The sequence below is a fragment of the Fundulus heteroclitus genome, chromosome 5, assembly GCF_011125445.2.
Source record: "Fundulus heteroclitus isolate FHET01 chromosome 5, MU-UCD_Fhet_4.1, whole genome shotgun sequence".
Classification (NCBI taxonomy): domain Eukaryota; kingdom Metazoa; phylum Chordata; class Actinopteri; order Cyprinodontiformes; family Fundulidae; genus Fundulus; species Fundulus heteroclitus.
Genome location: NC_046365.1, coordinates 19366090 through 19387790, shown reverse-complemented (window position 1 = coordinate 19387790; position 21701 = coordinate 19366090). Strand labels below are relative to the sequence as shown.

The 21701-nt window shown below is 40.7% G+C and overlaps 1 protein-coding gene across 9 annotated transcripts in view; it reads left to right on the top strand.

The window, feature by feature from the left end:
- LOC105940158 (endonuclease V) overlaps positions 1-21701 on the top strand; it is an 80889-nt gene continuing 59188 nt past the window's right edge. For 8 of the 9 annotated variants that reach the window (XR_004931057.1, XM_036137105.1, XM_036137106.1 and 5 more), the window contains exons 1-7: positions 1-147; positions 1293-1464; positions 5624-5758; positions 10609-10648; positions 11494-11606; positions 21101-21169; positions 21345-21473. Coding sequence is in view for 8 of the 9 variants with exons in the window: in XM_036137105.1 (XP_035992998.1) it covers positions 92-147; positions 1293-1464; positions 5624-5758; positions 10609-10648; positions 11494-11606; positions 21101-21169; positions 21345-21473 (714 nt within the window). In the remaining variant the exon portion in view is untranslated. The remainder of the gene's footprint in view (positions 148-1292; positions 1465-5623; positions 5759-10608; positions 10649-11493; positions 11607-21100; positions 21170-21344; positions 21474-21701) is intronic. The other variant, XM_036137109.1, reaches the window with a different exon arrangement.

Genomic DNA, 21701 nt, shown 5'->3' with positions numbered 1-21701 from the left:
TTACGCTGTCGTCAGCTTGTTTGCGGAAGTGAATGTCCTTCCTTGTGTGTCTCGCCTCCTCTTCTATGAAAACAAATGCAAACCGCAGCAGATGATGACCCAGACGTCCAGTCCTCCGCCAGAGGAGTTGGTCAAACAGTGGGAAAGGTTAGAGCGATCTCCTCCCTGTAGCTGCTTCAGAGCCGGCAGGTTCCACATGAACACCTCCGGCCACCTGTCAATGGTGCTGCGTGTGACTGAACGATCGGCCACCGCAGGTTACGGCTGTGAAAGCCAGAGTTTGAATAAAATGCTTGAAATTAGAGTGTGAACTAATTCAGGTTGGATCAGGTGTGGAGCTTTTTAAAATTAGACAGCGTTTAATGGTTCCTATGAGGTTTGGGTTCTGTTCTTATTTTATTTTTAATAATTTTGTTTCCTTCAAAGTATTACGAGTATGAAAAAAGGAGAACTGAGTATGAATATATTAGGGTCTCCAAACATTTCCTTTCTCCATTTCCATAAATACAAGGATTTCTACCAGTTCTTTATTTTTATTTTACTTCAAATAAAATTGACACATTTTATTTGGTATTTGCCAATCATACTCCAGTAGCATTTTGGTTTTGTACTGACCTTGATTTAACATGTGTAAACGCAGGCTTATTCAAATATACTGAAAAAGAGTAATATTAATAATTATTTGGGATTCCAGACCCTGGTGAGTTTAAACCATATCTTTGGTGGTTAACATGCCTTTCCTTTAGATCCCAGTTATTGTTCAATAATTGAAACAAACTATTGCGACAAATACAGTACATAGTCGATATAAATGTATAAGTACATCCTTGACAGACTGCAACACAAAATAAACTTCCATGCTTTGAAAAAAATACACTTTTACAACATCGTATCTATAATTAAAGACAAAAAAACCCATTCATGTGAAGATTTTTGCTTTATTTGTCGTTTTGTTTTTATGATGATGAATGATGAATCCAACAGCAGCCACTTCTAAGCCTAAAATGTACATTTTGGGAGTATTTCTTAGCAGAAAAATGATAATTAAATCTTACATTTTATCAATTTCTTTTGTACACTGGGTCAAAAACAGTCAGTAAGAAACCGTACAGTGTAGCTGCAAGGAAAAGCGACCCAGTGCATTTAAATCGGTGGCGTTCTGTACCAGAGGTATTTTACTGAATGCATCATGACAGAGTTTCTGTTCTAAGTGGTACGGATCCTCTGAGAGGTTCAGTAGTGTGGGAGCTTGTGAAAACACTTGTGCTGTCGCTGTGTGTCTGCTGATGCAGGGAGCAGGAGCGCCTCAGGCAGCAGGTGGTGGAGGACGACACTGAGGACTGGCAGAGGAGCCCGGGCTTCTGCGGCCTGCAGCGGGTCGGCGGCGTGGACCTCTCCTTCATCAAAGGGGATGAAGTCAACGCCTGTGCCCAGCTTGTGGTGCTCAGTTACCCCAGTTTGGAGGTGAGCAGCTGACCCCCCATCACACCTCAGAGAGTCTCAGGGAAACAGCTTTGCACTCCCTCTAGTGGTGGCGTGAGAGAACTGCAGCAGTCAGCAGAGGAGCCTTTGAAAGAAATGGAGCAAAGAATAATGAAAAAAGTTAATTTGTCGATATTTATTTGGCCTTCAAGGCTTTATATTGATTGCCCCTGAAATATTATCTGTCAGATGTAAGCAGTCGTAATTAAAGCGTTTGGAGCAGGCCTCTCTTTGAGTCATCATCACTTTAAATCAGCCGCTGTTTTCTGACATCAGAGAGCTGGAGGCATGAGGGACGCGTTACTCGGGCTTTCCGCCGGGACGTCTGCCTGGAGTCTGGAGTGACGCACAGTTTAAAATGTTTTATGATGTCAACAAGGCCATTTATCTTCAGCATCCGTTGCTACAACCTGCGCTGTCTTCAATTCAATTCACCCTGATTTATTGTCATTTTATTGCATTATAAATAGGATATAACAGCACAAGATAGTTTCTTTGCTGTCTATAAAAGTGCGAAAAACAGATAAGACAAAAATTAAAGTGCGGTGATGTGAAATGCGTAAAAGCAACAGCTGAGTAGGTGACTTGATGCTGTCGGCTGGGTTTCCTTAGATTGAAAACTTTTGACCATTTAGAATAATTAACTGGACTTGACTCTATTATTTTATAACTGTGATTAAGTTCACTTTTGATGCGATTACAATGATACTCAACACACACCGCTGTTAAATTGTCAGGCTCTTGTCAAATAAAAACACGAGGCCATGCTAAATCTTTTCAATGTTTCTTTCAACTTGTTTCTCCTGAACAAGTTGAAAAACTCACAAATCTGTTAGGAGGAAAAGTTTAAAAGATGAAACAGCAGCCGCACCCCGTCGAATCCTTTGTTGAAGCACTTTATAAATTCATTTCTTTAAGATCCATTGTTTTCCTTTTTCTTTTTTTAGTAACTAATTATTTTTATTACAACATTTCATGTGTTTTCTTCATTTTTTTCTGGTAATGGTTTGTTTCAGAGTAACTAGACTGCTGGGAAAATTTACAAAAAAATAAAGGAGTTTGGTTAACAGTTCAAAGCAAACACACAGAACCAGTTACCCAAACAATTTTCCTCAAGCGAGACAATTCAGAGAGATTGCAAAAAGCAAGAGCTGTCCCGAATCGCTCGCTCACAAAGACAAAGAGGGCCTGGTGTCACATCTGGACCATAAGCTAGGTCCTCTGGAGCGTCCCCCAGATCAAGATGGAAGCCGTCATTTTAATCCGCGTATACATAAAGAAACGAAATGTGACAGTATCAATTTCGAATGCATTTCCGAAAATTAGAAGATGAAGAAAAGAAAAAAAAAAAAACCCGACGCCTCAGCTTTAGCGCGAAAGCAGCTTCACAGGATGCTCGGTGGTGAAGGTGCGACGATGACGAGCTTCCTGGAACCCAGGCCACGCCCTCCTCCCTCAACCTGCAGCTCAGCGTTGGCGGTCTAGGTGGTTTAGGCGACATGGAGCAAATCAGAGCCTCCCTCCTCCCCTGTTACAGGCCGACAGACAGGGGCATGTAGGTGGCAACTGGAGAGGGATGAGGCTGACGAAGGCGTCATCCGTCCACATGGCTGTGCGGCTTGGTTATAGTCGTCCATTCTTAATCTAGGTTACAGAGTTATACAGCTAACAGAACTGGCTGAAAACAAGGCAGTGCAGGAGGAGAAGGGGGTCTTCATGACGCTGCCTTCTCCTGTCCAGTGGTCTCTTTTGTGAGCCGGGGGTTCTCCTCCTGCGTCTCCGTCTACTTCAGCTTGGTCTTGTCGAAGCTGGTCACCTCTTGGTCACCCATTGTTGCCACGAATTATGGTCGGTCGGCCTCACCAGGAATAACATTTAGCTGCCATAGTAACGTCTTCCTCAGATTTGCATCCTTTAGTTTAGGCCATACTTGTAGAAGGAAAATAATCCTGTCATAATCAAAACACCAAATCTTTCAGGAAAGGTTTTTTTAGCAGATGTCTTTTAATTATTATTATTATTATTATTATTATTATTATTATTATTAATAATATTATTATTATTATTATTATTGCATTTAAACAATTTGTCTATTTTTCAGCTGAAATATCACATTATCTTTTTGAAAGAAAATCTGGACTTGCTGATCAGGGTCTAATGTTTTTGGATCCAAAGTACCTAAGGTTTCAACAGTACGCACTTTTAGGAGCTGGTGTACACTTTATATGCACCTATTTAGTTATCCTAAAGGTTAACAGCGGAACCAATGCAAGGAAGGAAGTGGCTGATCATGATGTCAGGTCATCAAACCTAGTGCTTCACGGAGTTTCTGCCACAGCAACTCAAATCAGGCACTGCCACCTTTTTTGAGCAGGCTGTACTGAAACCAGACTTTCTGCGTGGTTCGTCTTAGAGAATCATAACAAGCAGTGGCACCGCCGTGTACAGGAAAGGTTTTAGATCACTGGATTCACTTTTACAACACAAAGATTTCCCATGACAGTTTGTCAGGAAGCGATTCGTGCGTTGAGGCCCCCGTTGGCCAGCTCCCGCACACAATCAGCAGCTTTTCCAGGTCTAATTTGTAGCATCCGCTGTCAGCCTTGATTGAAAGGTGGTTTAGGTCTGACCGCACAGCATCTGAGGCACAGCAGTAAAGCATTCCCAGCGTGAGCCGCAGAGCTGTTACAGCTCGACCTCGGCAGAGACGCAGGTTCTGGTGTCCTGAACCCTTCTTGTTATCTGCACCATCCCAGGCCGGGCATGATGGGAGAACACGCTCACCTGCAAGGCTGCTGCTTAAAATAGACGAAAGATGCAAACAGTGTGTTTACAACATACGTGTGGGTGCAGTGTGTTCATTTCAGTGTTGTTCCAAATGTTCTTTATCACCTTTTATCATAGACAGTGTAAGCAAACAGTGCAGTAACCCAAGATGTTCCATCTTTTTTTTTTAGTTGGATTATTTTCACCTGTCAGCTCTGTTCCAACCCCGTAAATCAGGATGATGCATGTCTAATAAAATTAACGTGAGAGTGGATGAATGACATTACTATTTTTTTTTAAAACATTTAATCGCATGAACGTCTTGACGCAACAGTGGAGTCTTTGAGACAACTAAAGCAGGATCAGATGATCACCAGCTTGTTGTTTCTTCCTCCGCTCTGGGGAAAACTTGTACATGATTTATGAACTTTCATTATCATTTGAAGCTTTTCTGTAATAAATGGACAAATGAATGAAGCCTCATAAAAGCTGGTCCAAGGGGTTCAGAGGTGGCCTCAGCTTCTCTGAGCTCAGAGAGATCTAGGAGGGATGAGAAACACGCAGGAATAGTTAATTGTTGTTAGAGCGTGTTTGAACTGCTCTTATCTTTGTCTGGTGTCTGGTTTCAAATGAGAAAAGTCATTAGAAAAACGGTTTAAAGTTACAGAGGTTTAACCATTTTACCAAGGCAGATCACGGTTAAAATCAGATTGAAATCTTTAAAGAAAAACGACAAAAAAATATAAACAGCAACCTTGTATGGCGTTGTGTAAATGCTGAAAGAAATATAAAGGAAACAAAGAGGCTTGTAACGACACACAAACAAGGTGGAAGTATTTACATTTTACTTAAGAGTACATATTTGTTTAAGTCGTTAAAGGCTTTAGGAGACGTCTAATGTGTTTTGGAAGCTTTAATTGATTTATTTTTCTAGTAACTTTAGAAAACTGAGCTGACAAAGACCCAAGTCTTTATTCTGTGTTCATCGCTGAATAATTTGTGGCATAATTCAAAATCATAAATAAGCAACAGTAAATGGTGAAAGCATTAAAACTAGAGCAGAATCTTTTTATCCAAACATCTAAATTGATTATATGGAGTTGTGTTTTAGTGTGCGCCGATTGTTTTCAGTGAACAATCGAAGGTCTGAGCAGAAACAGCAACCAGCTGAGTAACTAATAGAACAAGATTTATGACATGTCCTTTACGTTCACTCTTAATTATATTTCATTTTGCGCAGCTCTTGGTGATTAGATGTTTGCATAAATGTGAATGTACTTTAAACAGCAGAGGTGCCTTTGAAACCCTCCGTCTCCCCTTTACTGTTTTTAGACCCGGTTCTGTGAACTGACTGGGTTCTGCTCTGTCCTGTTAGGTTTTGTACGAAGACAGCCGAATGGTGACCCTGACGGCCCCCTATGTTTCCGGCTTCCTGGCCTTCAGGGAAACCCCTTTCCTCCTGGAGGCGCTGCAGCGACTCAGGACCGGCCAGCCTACACTTATGCCTCAGGTCTGCTCTCAGAGACACATCCGACCACTTCCACGTCCACGGCTGTATAAAACCCAGCCCTGAGACGTGAAAGAACGGGTCGCTCTCAGGAGCTCGGTTAATTCCAGCGCGGGTCTGTGACGGGTTGCCTCCGGTGGGATAAACCGAGAAGTTTCCTCACTGCTGAATATTCCACAGTTGGCTGTCAGTGGTATCATAACAAAGTGGTGCGTAGTGTGGATTTGGAGCTCGACTCAATTCCAAAAAAAAGTAAAAAACAAAGCAACTGGACTTGTTTTCCGTAGTTGAAGACGTTTTGCTTCCTATCCCGGAAGCTTTCTCAATTCAAAAGGTCTAGAGCAGGCATCATCAACCTTTTAGAAGTTGAGAGCTACTTCATTGGTACTGTGTCCTACGAAGTGCTACCGGTACTGACCTTGGAACTACAAGAGTCAGAGCTCACCCTAACTTTATGTAATATAAACATGTTTTTTAATGGATTTATCATTTTAAATCTATGTAAGTACAAGTATGATTAAAAACGAGGTGCAACTAAATAAAGTAACATATTAGATGCAGCTCACTGAAGGGTTGTGCTATTTTTTAACAGGCTTGAGGGCACCACATAAGGTCCTCGAGGGCTACCTGGTGCCCGCGGGCACCGTGTTGGTGACCCCTGGTCTAGAGTAATGATGAGTACCAAGCTTTATACTACGGCCCAAACAAAGGCCTTTTAATGGCTTAGATAACATGCAAATTCAACCGAAACAGGTCCACCCCCTTAGTAATGGGCGGTCGTTAAAGTCATTAACGAAGCGAAACGTCTTCAACTACGGAAAACAAGTCCAGTTGCCTTTTTTTTTTTTTTTTTTTACTTTTTTTGGAATGACCATGACCTGGATGACTGAGAATCTTCACCAGCACGAGCTGGACTCAAGTACAGACAGGAACCTGGGATGTGCCAGCATGAGGATTTGAGAAGAACCACAGAAAACATACAGGATATAAAAAACTCTGCGTGTTCATTTATAGGAGAATAGATCAGAAAACAGCTTCTCTCCACTGACAACTTAGTGAAGATTCAAATTTTCTTATACAAGGACTCCTCTCTTTAACTCACTGCTAGGCCTGTCAGGGTGACAAATTTTGCTGGACGATAAATCTTCCTAAAAAATCATCGCAACAAACCACAATATTGTCATTTGGAGACCTTTTTCAACTAATATGATAATAGTGTATTAGTATATCCATCTCGACATAACGGCTCAGATAGATCAAGCGGTTCGCCGCCGTCATTTGGCTCAAATCCAAAAAACTCCCACGCTGCAGCCGTCGTGTTCAGCTTTGACACCAATTCCATTTTCTTTTCAAACTAGCGTTTCTCTGGCTCTCCCTCACGACGCTCTCATGCTAAACTTTGAGCATGTGCCTACCTGACACAAGATTTAAGTCCTCCTACACCGAGGGAACGAGAAGGGAGGGGTGAATAGACACCGATGCACCGTACTTAGGGAGGACAGTAATTCTATATAAACATATATCGCATTTTAACTTATTTCAATAAAGATGATATGGCATTTCCCATATTTCAATATACATTACAGTCTATGATTACAGCATTTTGTCACTGACTGACGTTCCGGGTTTTATGTACTTTTTATGTGTTTTATTTTATACTTCTAAAATGTAATATTGGAGGAGTTTTATAAACATGTCAGAATAATTGTCATTATTTTGTACAGGCATACAGAATGATGTATCATTACATTGTATTGATCAAAAGTAAGAAATGTCCCGTGATCTAAGATTTGGCCATGTCGTCCAGCCCTATCTGTATTGAAACCTTTTATTATCCATTCACACAGAGAGGAAAGGGAAACACAAGGGGGGAAAAAAAGCAAGCGTGCACACACAATTTATTGAGCTTATTTTAATTAATCGTCTGAAAGAGAGACGATCATTCAGCACAAAGACGTTTTATACAGTGGATGGATCGGATGTTAAAAAAAGTAGGGGGAATCTGGGGTTTAGAGTTTTTAAATTGAAACCAACAATGAAGAAATAAGAAACATTTTTTTTTAAATTAATGTCATAAAATAATAATAAATAATACAGCGGCGGTGCAGGGTTAGCCCAAGCAGCCCTTGTAGGGAGTCCTCGACGCGGCTGACCCAGGATCGACTGCAATCTGTGGTCCTATGCCGCATGTCTTCCCCCTCTCTCAGCCCCTTCTTCCTGCCAGCCTACTTTCAATAAAAAGTGGCACAAAAAAAGAATAAATGTTTCAAGTCATTTCTTACAAGTAGACAGGTGCCTGCTTCGCCAACAAGAGCTGGGAGTTTATTCCGCAGACCACAAGCTTTTTATCCCACTCTCCCGAACCACAAGTACAGCAGCAGTCTGGAAACAAACTTCTACATGTTGGTAACCTAAAAAACCATTAGTGTTTTTAATAAAAGGCCAAGCTTGGTCATTCAGTGTCTTATAAGAAAGAGGAAGAAGTTGAAAATGGATTCAACGGGGATCATCTTCAACTTAGATCTGATGCTGCCAGTCAAGTTTACACAAAACAATTAGACCCATTTCTGCTCATTTTATGCAGCCACTGATTAGAGCGCGCACAACCAAGGTTCAGCTGGGTTCACTTCAGACACATTAGATAAAGCAGAGCTATGACAAAGCTCCCCTGTTCTCCATCTCACTGTTCCTCCATGTGTCGTCTCTAAGTCATCCCCACCCACTCGCTTCTGTTTGTCACGGCCCACACGCCTCCCCCTCTTCCTCCCCCGCTGTCTCATCGTACCCACACACAGGCAAATGTGCAGAAACAGTCACAGTTTCACACATCACACAAACACACTGATTTACTTTGACTGATATTTATTTTTGGGCACACAAGCGGTCCCTGACCCGTTTATCTGCAGCCTTTAATGGGACTTTTCCAGATCAGTTGCGATTCCCCGCAGAAAAATGTCTGCAGTCATCTCTGGCCTCAGGTGTTCTCTTAAAGTCAGATTTTTCCTGTGAACTGAGCACCGGCAGTCAAAACTAAACGGAATGAGATTTTAACTAAACTAATAGAACAAAAGTAAATCCCTTAATTGCAAACATGGGTAGGATGGTGGAGCGTGTGGACAGCATAAAGTTCTTAGGCGTTCACATCTCCTCTGATCTCTCCTGGGCTGTGAACACCTCCCACCTGGTGAAGAAGGCTCAACAACGGCTCTTCTTCCCCAGGAAACAGAAACGGACTTGACTTTCTACTAGGGCTGAACAATTAATCGCATTTTCAATATAATCGTGATTTAAAAAAACGCAATTTCCAAATCGTAGAGGTCTGCAATTTTTGGCTACGTAACAATTAGGGAATTAGACACGTCCATAAGGTGTTGGTAAAATGTTTGAAGTGGGTTTGCCTCCATATGGAAGGGAAGACAGTTGCAGCAGTGAGATAATCTAACTTTATTACTTGTTTTAGAGTTTTTATAATCATACATAGCATTAAGTACTGGTCAATCGGTTTAATACATAGACTTGCTTGTTGGTTGGACTTTATGTTCAACAAGGATTTGATGTCCAATTAAATTAAAAGCTGTTCTCTTGAATAATATTCTGATCAATAGAAACATTAAAAGTTCATATTTAAAATAGTCCTTGTTTACAAACATATTTATTTAGAGGTCATTTTTGTTGCTTGTGGTTAATGCAGAGAAAAGTCAAAATTGCAATTTTGGTTGAAATATATTGTAGGCAGATCGCAATCATTTCTGCTCTGAGTTTAGATGCTGTGGGTCTTTTAGCAACTAATCCACATGGCGAGGAAACAAATTGATTTGTTGTTTGTATATATTTTAAAAACACATGATAAATTAAACTGGAAAAAAAATCGCATTAAATCCTAATATTAAGAAAAGAATATCGCAATTAGATTATTTTCCAAAATCGTTCAGCCCTACTTTCTACTCGGCTGCTCATAAACATTTATAGAGCCACAAATGAAAGCATATTGTGTCTCAGTATGACTGCGGGTATGGAAGCTTTACAGCTCAGGAGGGGGTTGTGGGATGGCGTTCACAAGATCTAGACACGGTTTTTGCTCCACGAGTCCAGATAAGGGCCAGACTTACTGCCACAGATCCCACCTACCTACAATGCACTGTTTGACCCGCTTCCATCAGGTAAATGATTCAGGAACATTAAATAAAACAACAATAATAATACATTTTATTTAAAAGTACTTTTCTAAATACTCAAAGACACTTGACATAAAAAGTACATTACATCAACAAAGTGGATCATCGCCCCCCTGCTGAGAATCAAATTAAACCACCAGCCCTATTCATCGTCTTTTACAAGTTATAAACACAGTACTGGTTCCACAGGTTCTGGATCCGATGATAATTATTTACACCGTCTCACAAATACTATTTGTCTATTTTACTGAGTACATGAGTGTATCAAATGACAGAGTCTTCGTGTGATACACTGATGCAACCGCGCAGTAATCTGTATCATCTGTAAAGGGACTGCTATCTGTCTTTCTAGATGCTAAGAACTAAATGCACACTTTAAGCTTCTCATGAAGTGTTGTTGGTGAGTGCAATCACTGATTTCAGGAAGAAAAAAACAACAATAACAAAAAAAAAAGATTTGGATAGATTTCATCTTGTTTTGTCTGTTATGTGTAATGTGTCTCATCCAAAAAACTTTATGCCAACACATAATGAGAATAAAGATTGTTGATTCTAATTGTCTTTCAGGGCCACGTGTGATGAAAGCTACGTTATCTTTTAGTTGTAGCTTCATTATTATTCCAGTTAAACTGATACAGTATAGGCAATGTACAGTAAATGTATATATCCTCTCAACAGGTGGTGTTTGTGGATGGGAATGGTCTCTTCCACTACAGAGGTTCGTGAGTACATCTTTACCGATATTTGTGTTTATACGATATTTGACGCAATTGCCTCGCTAATACATTTCCTGGTAAAACTCTTCAGTTGTGGTTCTGCGTATGATGTTCGGTCCTTTTTGCTCTATTATGAGCATCTCATTCTGCCAGAGGAGAACATAGATACAGTTATTGGTGTCCCTGGTAAAGATCATGAATCAAGAGTCTTTATTGTCGTTATGTAACCATAATGACATTTGATGGTGGGACACCGGCTCAGAATGCACACATAACACACAGACACAAACACACCCACGGAAAACGTAGAATGAGCATTTATAGAGAAGACCTTCAAACTATTAGTAGTATCTATTAATAACTAGATGTCTATGTTGCATATAATGTAAAATAGAAACACATAATAGCCATAATAATGACAAGAAAATGTTCAATTTACACAAAACGAGCACATTATGTAAAAAGAAAATGACCTTAAAGTTTCTGGTGCCAGAAGTCCTTGTAGGATTGCAGACATACTTGATTTAGTTGCTCACTTTGATACAAATTAAATGAAAATTTGAACATTATGTCAAATTTGTAAAGCAATTTTTAAACAGGCACATTTCTCATTTTATTTTAGATTATGAGTAGATTAAATGTTCAAATAGTTTTAGGCTTTATTTGTCCTTTTCAAAACTTTTCCAAATGTCTGTTTTTTTAAATGCAATTTTCAGATTAAAAATGCAAAAAAAAAAGTAGTTTTAATTGTATTATATCAGCCCCTCTCGAACATTTGAAACAAACAAAGAAATAAACAAAAATAACTCAAAAAAGACCCAAAACTGATGTGTTGGCTCTGTTGCAGAGTTCGGCCTGGCGTGTCACCTTGGAGTGCTGTCGGGTCTTCCCTGTGTGGGCGTGGCTAAGAACCTGCTGCAGGTGCAGGGTGTGTTTAAGGACGAGGAGCACCAATCACAAGTGAGACCACCTAAAGACGTTAACTCATATAAAATGTCTTAATCATGAATGATCCAAAATTTTACCACTGCACGTTTTGAACAAATCTATGTTCTGATTGTCGCAGACTTGTGTAAAATTGAGACCATTTCTTCTTTTTTCAAACTAAAAATAAGTCTCATATAGAAGGAACCAACAGAAGTCAAAGTAAATTGGTGTAAAAAAAAGAAAAAAAGTCACATGTGTGGAACTTGCTTGAAAGACATCATATTTTCATGGGTTTTATGTTGTTTGAAATGAGGAAACAATATCTCGAGAGCAGGCCAATAACTGAGATTAGCAAATTAATAAATGCGGCATGGTTCGGTTCCAAACACATGCTTTCATAAAAAGAAAAAGGTTCAAATGAAGACATCAGTGCTGCTTTATGTAATCTAAGTTCATTTGCTTCTCATTGAAAAGAGCTCCCCAACCTTGACTGAACTCTGGAGATTAATTATCAAGTTAGGTTTTCAAAGAGTAATTCTTTTTTTCTTATTATTTTCATTTGTACCTCACTTCAAATGTCAAACAGGGGAGAAGCAAAGAACAGGGTTGCTTTTTCGTGTTTTTTTCCCCTCAGCTCGCACATAAACCCGCATCCCCGTCTCTCTTTTAGTTGGAAGGGGGGGGGGGGTGTTTGTGTTCTGCTTTGACAGTGTGACAAGCCCTTGTTGTGTAGCTAATGCTAATGAGATGCTCTGAATACAAATCAAGCTGGAACAAATACCTTTTGGTCCAAGTGTGCTACTGGGACTGCGAAACCTGGATTTGATTAATATGCAAATGTTCATTTTGTTCCAGTCTGGAGCCTCGGTGACCTGGAGAAGGAGCAACAAGGACAATTTAAAGTCAAAAAATCTGGCTGATGAACAAACATGCTGTCGTAGTTTAAGAAAGGACAATATACTGCATATACATAAATGGTAGGGGTGGAATGGCACAGATATGAACCAAAAACATGCATATGGTACGCATGTGCCAAACAAAAACATTGTTTTAAACCTGAGCACATGTTTAGATGCAGAACTGAGAGTGAAATGCAACGTTCTGTTGTGCAACTTTTAGCTTGAACTAAATTCTGCTGTTTGGGAGCATTAAAGGTACATTTGACAGTCGTTTTGAGCTTCGAGCTCCGGAGGATCATCTTATCTAATGGTTGTCCCACATGCCACTCCCCACAGCATGATGCTGCCGCCACCATGATTCAGTGTGAGGATGATGAGATGTGTTGTGTTTGCATCATTCAGCATTTTCCTTGGTTCAGTTTTGATCTCATCTGACCAGAGCCCCTTCCTCCATGCACCTCTGGGAAGTAAGCCCACGTGCCTTTTTGACAATTCTGGCCTTTCTGTTTTTGAGGCTGATTAATGGTTTGGACCTTGTGGCGAATCCTTTCTATTTACTCTCATGAAGTCTTCTTATGGTAGACTTGGATACTGATACACATACTTCCTGGAGAGTGTTCTTCACCTGAGTGGATGTTGTGAAGGCTTTTTCTTCACCATGGAAAGGATTCTGCGATCATCCACCACTGTTGTCCTACGTGGAGGTCCAGTGCACTCTTTTGTTTCTCACAATGTACCAAACTGTTGATTTGGCCACTCCTAACATTTCTGCTATCTCTCTGATGGATTTCTTCTTCTTTTTTCTGCCTCAGTATGGTCTGTTTCATCTACATTGAGAGCTCCTTTGGCTGCATGTTGTATATTCACAGCAGCAGCTTCCAAATGCAAACTGCTTAATTGATGACAGGTTAACGAGGGAAGAGCCCGTGCAGTCTCGTTATTTATTTTTGCAGTCTTCTGAGTCAATTGTCCAATCACTTGTGGTCCCTTGAAAAAGAGGCGGCTATGTAGAGCTGTAATTCCTAAACCCCAGCTCCAATCTGGATGTGAATACTCTCAATTTACAGCTGAGGGTCTGCACTTTAAGCCCATACTGATTATATAATTATATCCTGAATATGTTTACATTAACTTGTGTCAGTATCCAAATATTTCTGAGCCTAACTACTCATATATTCATATATATATATATATATATATATATATATATATATATATATATATATATATATATATATATATATATATATATATATATATACCAACCACCCCCCTCTCCTTACTCTCCTCAGACCGTTTTGCTCATGTTCTTCTGAAACCTCCAAACTGTATGTATTTTGAGCAAGTATTATTGGATATAAAAGTACCTTTTATCAAATTACAATCACAAACTTCATAATTTTTCTTTATTTTGGAGTGAAAACGGAAGGATTCCCTGATTTCCATGTTTATTGTTTTACAAATCAAAGTCTGTGAAGTGTGGAGTGCGTTTGTATTGAGCCCCACTGAGCCAATCACCCTTTCCTGAATAACAGCTAGAGGTCCTTTGGGGTATGTCCCTACCAGCTTTTCCCAGCTGGAGATTGAGATTTCTGTATGATATTTTCTTTGCAAAATAAGTCAGACTGGATGTGAAATTCAATTTACATGTCTTTCCACAGATTCTCAACTGGATTTGAATGTAACTGGGCCATTCTAACACATGATTTGATTTAGCTCTGAATGTTTAAGGTCATTTTAAGGCCAGCTGGAAGGGGTACCACGGGTCAAATACTGAGTCTTTTGCAACCCCTTACCTGTTCTCTTCTAATATTTCCCTCTATTTAGCTTTGTCCATCTTCCCATTAATACTGACAAGCTTCCTTGTCCCTGCTAAGAGAAGTATCCCCACAGCATGATGTTACCACCACCATGTTTCGGTGTTTTGAGGTGATGTGCAGTGTTATATTTTGGCTACGTACACACATAGCTTGTGGCAAACTGCAAACAGGACTTCTTAAGGCTTTCTTTTAACAAGAGATTTGTTCTTGCCTATTTTCCCTTAAGGACACATTTGAGGGCTGCTCCAATAATAGTTGTCCCATCAGCAGCTTCTCCCATCTCGGGTGTGTACCTCTGCAGCTCCTCCAGTGTTACCATTGCCCCCCTGTCCTTGGGTGTTTGCAGTTGTTCCATATTCTCTTCGGAGGATGGATTGAGCAGTGCTCTGTGAGATGTTCAAAGCTGGGGAAATTGTTGTCTGACACAGCTCTGTCTTAAACTTCTACCGTTTTATCCCCAACTTACCTGCTGGGTGTCTTAGTCTTTATGATGCTGTTTGGTAATTAATGTGCTCAGACAAACCTCTTGTTTTTTTTTGTTTGTTTTTTTTAGAAAAGCTCTAGTCACAGTAAGATTAAAGTGTGAAAACGTTCAAGGGCTTTGAATACCGTTTGCAAGGAAATGTATAATGCACTGTGTTCTTTAGGTTTAAGAACATCGATTGAAAATCCATCTGTGACATTTGAGCCACTGCTGATTCCATCAGGGTGCGACACCCTCTGCTTATGTCCAAAACTCTCTCCATGTAGCATCGTTCCGTTCTAATTGAATCCTCTGAACGAGTGTCTCTATCTCCCTTAATCAGTGTCGGCGGCTCTGGCATCAGAACCAACAGCTCGTCTCTGCCACCGGGAGGAATCTGATCTTTATCTGTGCAGATCACGGTCTCCCCAGAGGATAAAGTCACGCACATCCACCCGTACGACGCGTGTCTAAATACTAGCGTCTCTGTTATTGTCAGTATCAGGTGGCGCTGCTGTCACATATCCGTGCTTCGTCTTTGGGCTCCAGCTCTTACGTTTGATTCAGTTTCTGCGTGAAATTTTAGAACCCGCTTCCCGTCCGTATCTTTCTAATTGTCACTCCCAGAGGGTCTAAGCAATTTATCTGCAGACGCGTACCGAATTGCGCTGCTTCACATAAAATGCAGCTTTTGCCGATTGAGGAGTTTACGGAAAATTAGGGGTGGAATAATGTGTGAAACACAAGCCTTAACAGGCTCCAGTCCAGATCATGTTAAATGAGCTCTTCGGAAACTAAATGAGCCATTATAGGATCTCTGGTACACAGATACACATATAAAAAGATATGCAGCACAGTCATTAAGATGGACGTGTCAGATAACATCCCCAATACACGGAAATGGTTAATCAAACCTATGCAGCTACACTTTACGAGTTTAAGTGAAAATATAGCAAGGCACCGCTGAAATGTTCAACAAATTTTATTTTTTTAAACGATCTTCAATGCTGTGAAAGATTTTATGCCTCTGAACATTTTTTCCTAAAGTCTTTGGGATCACCAGGATGTTTGGGGGAATTGTCATGAAAAATCAAGACACTCCATTAACTTTTCAATTCTTTAAAAATAAATGTTTTCTTCACTGCAAAAGGGAATAAAAAGTAAGTAAAATTTTATTGAAATGAGTGGACTTGTCCTTGATTTGAGCAGGCAAGTTTAAATGATCTGCCTATGGAATAAGATTATTGCATTTAAAATGGAAGAACTCATCTCCATCATCTTATTTGGAGTGCAGTATATCTAATTATCTTATGCTAGGGGTCAAAATATTTCCAATATACTTATCTGAAGAAACCTTTGTTACTTTTAAACCACTTTTTGTAGTGTATTGAGGCCTGAAAGGCCAAAACAAAATAAAAAAAATAAAATAAAAAACTCTAAACTTGTGGGAGGCACTTTTGGTAGCCATCTACTAATCTCTGACATCAGTCTTATGAAAGTTTGCTCCACCCTTCAGTTTCAGCTGTCAGACGTCTGGGGGGTTTCTTGCATGTTCAGCCCGTTTCAAGTAGCCTCACATCATGTTAGTGAGGGCAAACCTGGGCTTTGACTAGGCCATTCTGATTCTACGCCATGTCTACTGGGTACATCCACTGTGGATCATGAGCTGACCAGCTCCTGCTGCAGGAGCTGCCGTGGTGTGAGGTTCGTCACTGTTAATTATCTTTCTTCAATTTTAATCATTTAGTTATATTATTGCATTTAATAATATAAATAATTAATATAACTATTAATAATGGCCAACTGTATTCCAACTATCAAGAGTTTACAGTGTATAAGCCAGTGCAGTCATCCGCCTGTCGGAGGGAGTGTCACTGCAGTAGATGACCACAGCTAACTCAGATTACAGTACTGAAATGGCTGAAGGTCACACAGAGCACACATGGAAAAGGTAGGAGTGATTAAAAAAAGGTGATTTATTGCAACTGATATCGTTATCACGGTATTTACCATAATATTATCACCACTGCATGACATGGCTAAGCCAAAGCTACTGATGCGGTGAGTGAAGACGCTTTCTATGGTTGCTCTGTAGAAAGCCAGCAGCACCTTCGTCTCCACGCTGTCCCCTGTTGTACACTTTGATGAAGTCTCCGTTAGGCTCTTTTTATAATTGATGGTTGTCCGAGAAGTCCTCAGGTACTTGTACTCTGGGGAATGGTAAAGCGCGACGTATCCACACACCTACCATTGATACAAAGAGGGGGCTGTTATTGCATTATCTACTTAGTCCAGTTTCATCTCCTTTGTCTTTGTGCTGTCAAGTGTTATTTACTTTCTACCTTCCAAGCCTCTGGATCTCCTTCCTTTCTGAAGTCTCCCATTTAATAGCTGTGCATTAGATATGGTTACCCAAAGAGTCTTTGCTATCTTCTTAAAATTGTCCTCTATTTTTAAGTGCTTCAGATAAGGTGATCAGACTGTTTTTGAGATTTGGGGGAGCTCTGACTTACTTGAGTGTTACTTTATTATTTGACTCTAGTACTATGTTTGTCATTTTTTCAGGGACAAACATAGGTGCACGTCAGCTGTCCTTTACACTGAAAAGGGAACTAAAAGTAAGCAAAAGTTTCTTGAAAATAGTATATTTTACTTTATTTGCACAGCTAAATAGGACTATTTGCCAATGGGATAATTATTTCTACCCCTAAAATAAGATAATTAGATATCCTGCTCTTGAAAAAAGGTTATAGAGATGAAATGCTCTTATTTTAAGTGCAAAAATCATATTCTGCTGGGGAATAGTTTTATTTACCTGCTCAAATCAAGGAAAAATGCACTAATTTCAATAAAATTTTACATACTTTTAGTTCCCTCATTGCAGTGTTTCCACTGAAAACCCCATTAACAGTCAAAGTGCCTACGGGGGGGGGTCTTGTATTGCCCTCCATTTATTTGCAGGCGCATCTGAAGTGTCTGTGCTAGAGCGCACGCCTTTCTCTGAGCTGACTGAGGTACAAACCTGATAAAAGGCTTTAACGTTTAAAAAAAGTGTGAAATCTAGACATCTTTGTCTCCTGAGTTCCCTGACCTCTAGTTTACCTTTTTCTCTCTTTCACCATTTCCCCTCTTTACATTTTTTTATCTCCTTTGTCTCTCTTCTCCTTTCCCCCCCTCACCGATAGCCTAGCTGTAATTCAAACTAGTGTGTTATTGATGACCTGCTCCGTGTTTCTGACTTCTGTTCTCTTTTGGCGTTTGTCCTGCTCTTGAGTCAGAGGAACCAGGACCGCATCTATCTCGCACACCGTTGGACTCATCCCAGCTTGGATTGGATGCTCCGTGCTCCCCCCTCCCCCTCCCCCCTCCTGCCTCCTCCTGCTGGCTGCTTGCTGTAATCAGTCATAGTGGAGCAGACACTCCATCCATCACAGAGGCTAAACTCCCTTCATCGCCCTGGCCCATAGCACACAGTGCCCCTGTCAACAGCAGCCCGCATCACTACGGCTGACTTTGCTCTGTCTCTTTGACTGTTGGAGCAAAACTTTAGCCTGAGCAGAGGTCGTGTTTAGGTCTCATTGTTCTTTGGCTTCGTCTCTTGATGAAAACACTGAAGAAAATATGTCAAGTATTCTGGGTTCTTTATGTGGGGTTTTCTTTCATTTTTGATACAGGAGATATTTCTTTTTTCCAGAGGTCATTTATGTCACGTTCAACAAAGATTAGTCAATGACATTGAATTCGCCTCCTAAATGAATTTGTTTTGGCCGATATTAGAAACCAAAAGAAAGCAGCGAGCACATTTCTTTACTGGCTAAATAAAAAGGAAGTTTTTTTTGCCTTAAATATTGTTTTCTCTGCAGTGCTGGGTTTTGTTTGAGGACAAAAGAAGCTATAAACATATGAATGAATACATAAAAATGGCTTATTTTTATTTCTCTAAGCAGTTTTATTTGTTGGGACATATAGTTGTATTTAGTTGTTAAATTGCTCCCGAAAGATTATCAATACCCTATATAGTAAAGCAACTTTAGATTATGCCTTTAGCATCTTTCTCAGATAAAAATCTGAAAGACCTTCAAATCCGAAATATAGTAAAACTAAAATGTAGATCCTAAAAATAAAAACTGCTGTAGTTGACAGAAGATGAGGGTAAACACCTAGTTTCATTTAAAGTTTGGCTATCATTGATAGTGTATTTACATTTTCTTTCCAATTATAACCAAGACAGCTTTTTGATTTCACTCTTGTTTTTTCGTTTTTGTGTATTTTTTTTTTTCTACAGGAGATTTATTTTCACTCTTGATGTTTTTAAAGGAACATTGTTGCCTTGGTCCCCTTATAACACATATTTATTTTACAATTTGACGTTTAATGGAGAATACTTTGTTGGTATTAACAATGTCACAATGTTTACTGTAAATTCCCAAACGTTTAGAGATTCATCCAGAATATCTCCTGAAAATATTTTTAGATTCAAAGACTTGATGTGACTGTTTAGTTCCAGTTTTATTTTTTTTTCCATTTGTGTATTTATTTATTTGAGGTGCTGGTCATTTCACCCATTTTTTTTTCTTTTGTTCTTTTATAGCTTTGATCTATTCAATACAGTTTAACTATAGAGCTGTAATTCACAGCAAACATTGGGCCAAGGCTCTTTATACAAACAGATACATACATACAGAAATATGTAATCAGATCAATCCCATAAAAAAGATGGTTTCAGATTGAGTCGCAACATCTTAATTCAATCTCAATTTTAAAACTCTGGATTTAGGGTTAGTTTACAAAATAAATCTGTAAAACGTTTTAGTTTAAAGGAAGCCCGGCTCATTGAATGGAGTAGCTGACATTGCCGCAGTCCTTTTATCCTGACCATGCACGTGGCAGCAGTGGGAAGAAATGACTCTCCCTTCACATGTAGAAACAGAAACAGCCATCTGGCCGAGCTGAATGGGGTTTGAGAAGAAAGAGTAGAGACCTGGCTCAGGGGTACTTTTCTGTTTCTGCGCCCCACCATTGTGTGCCAGTGACAATGCATTTTACAAAAGCATTCATGCTCGTTGAGTGTTTTCACAGTTTGTCGCATTTTAACCTTAATCTTCAGAGTATGTTGTTGGGTTCACCTATAACTGCTTTCAATTTCTCCACAACCTGATCTCAGATCTGTCTGCTGTGTTCATGGGTTTTAATGTTCCCTAATGTTCTCTAACAAACCTCTAATGCCGGGCATACACTGCACGATATTTTCAGTCGTGGTACTCATATACAGCTCAAACTGTACGACGAAACCGCAGAGTTTAAAAGTTCACCGCTCACGATATCTGTTCTTACACCGTGCGGCCTGACTGCTCACACAGTGCGTTCAAAAACCACACGTCGGACTCAGCCCCGTAGAGAGATGGCGCTACTCGGACTCGTCTACCCGGAAGCCAAACGTCAACAGTAGAAGAAGAAAAAAGCGGAAATGTCAATGCTCACTGTTAAATATGAGGCTCACTAGGACAAAACCCGCTGCCTTTGTAATTCTACGAGGTGCTCCTCCGTAGTTTGACTCCATGTCACATGTACGGTCGTCATGTTTCACTCCAACCCTATGTTTGCATTTTAGAAGACGAAGAGGAATCCACTTATTTGCACGTGTGCAGTGTGCGAGGTCAGCGGAAATCGGCTTGTAGACGGTCGCAACTCCGCTTCAACAGCAGGACGCGCTCACGATCGCTCATGAGGGCCGACTGAATTTAAAACATGTTTGATTTTCAACCGACCTGCCGAGTCCTGATCGGGATGTGGTCGTGAGAGGCTGATCGCTCCTCGTTACCGCCTGTACACCACACGACGCAGGACGCACGATCAAGCTGAAACCCACCCCGATCCAAAAAATTCTCGCACAACTGAAGAATCGACCCGAAAAGGGCAAAAACTCGTACAGTGTACGCCCGGCTTAAGGCCTTCACAGCATCGTTACTAATTAGGCGACTTTTGGAGACAACTGGTCTCACGGTGTGTAGGAGGTCGAGCGGGTGAATACAGATACACGCCGCACGTTTCAGATTTTAATTAGAAAAGTTAAAGGGCCGTGTATTCTTTTGCAAAGCTCTGTATAGGCGATCCTGTTTGGTTATTTTATTGATTTCAGTGGGAGTAAATGGGGTTCTGAGTCTGTCAAGCAGGACTGTTATCAGACGCTGAAGCCTGGTTTCAGCTAAGGGAGGAACGTCAAGCCGCATGGAGGTTACAGGAAAAAAAATAAAATAAAACGCCCCGGGAGTGTCATTCTTTATCCTTTCTGAGTTATCAGTCTATTTGTTGTACTCGTCGTTTGACTGTGATTTCTTTTTGCAGATCGCGGCTCTGCAAAAAGGAGGAGACAGTTTCCCACTCACCGTCGCCTCGGGCAAAGTGCTCGGAAAGGTGCGTCAGCCCCCCTCCCCCTCCAGAAACTTTCAACTAAGTGGGTGCTTGGCTGCGGCCTTACTTCAAAGCACAGCCACCCGGCCCGAAAGTCGAATCCATCTGAGGGGTGATCACAGTCGCATGGAGATGAATGCTGAAAAAGGTTACAGGAGACATTTGTCTGCTTTTTCAGGCCCTGCGAAGCTGCGATAAGAGCTCCAAGCCGGTGTACGTCTCCGTGGGTCACAAGATCAGCCTGGACACAGCCGTCCGCCTCACACACGCGTGCTGCCGCTACCGGGTGCCTGAGCCCATAAGACAGGTACCCTACACGCAAACGCACCCGCCGCAGGGGGTTCACGGGGTCAGCTTTACACGTCAGAGCAGCAGTCCTTGCTGTAAGCAAAGCTGCGCTGCTCAGCTGTGAGGCAGAACGCCGCTTCGGAGGGCAAGTCTTGCTCATTTCTTGTTTAACGGCGTACTGCTGTGAAAGGGAGGCGGTGTGAGCGTCTCGCTGTGCAGAGCTTTTTAGTAACAGGGCCTGGGAGGC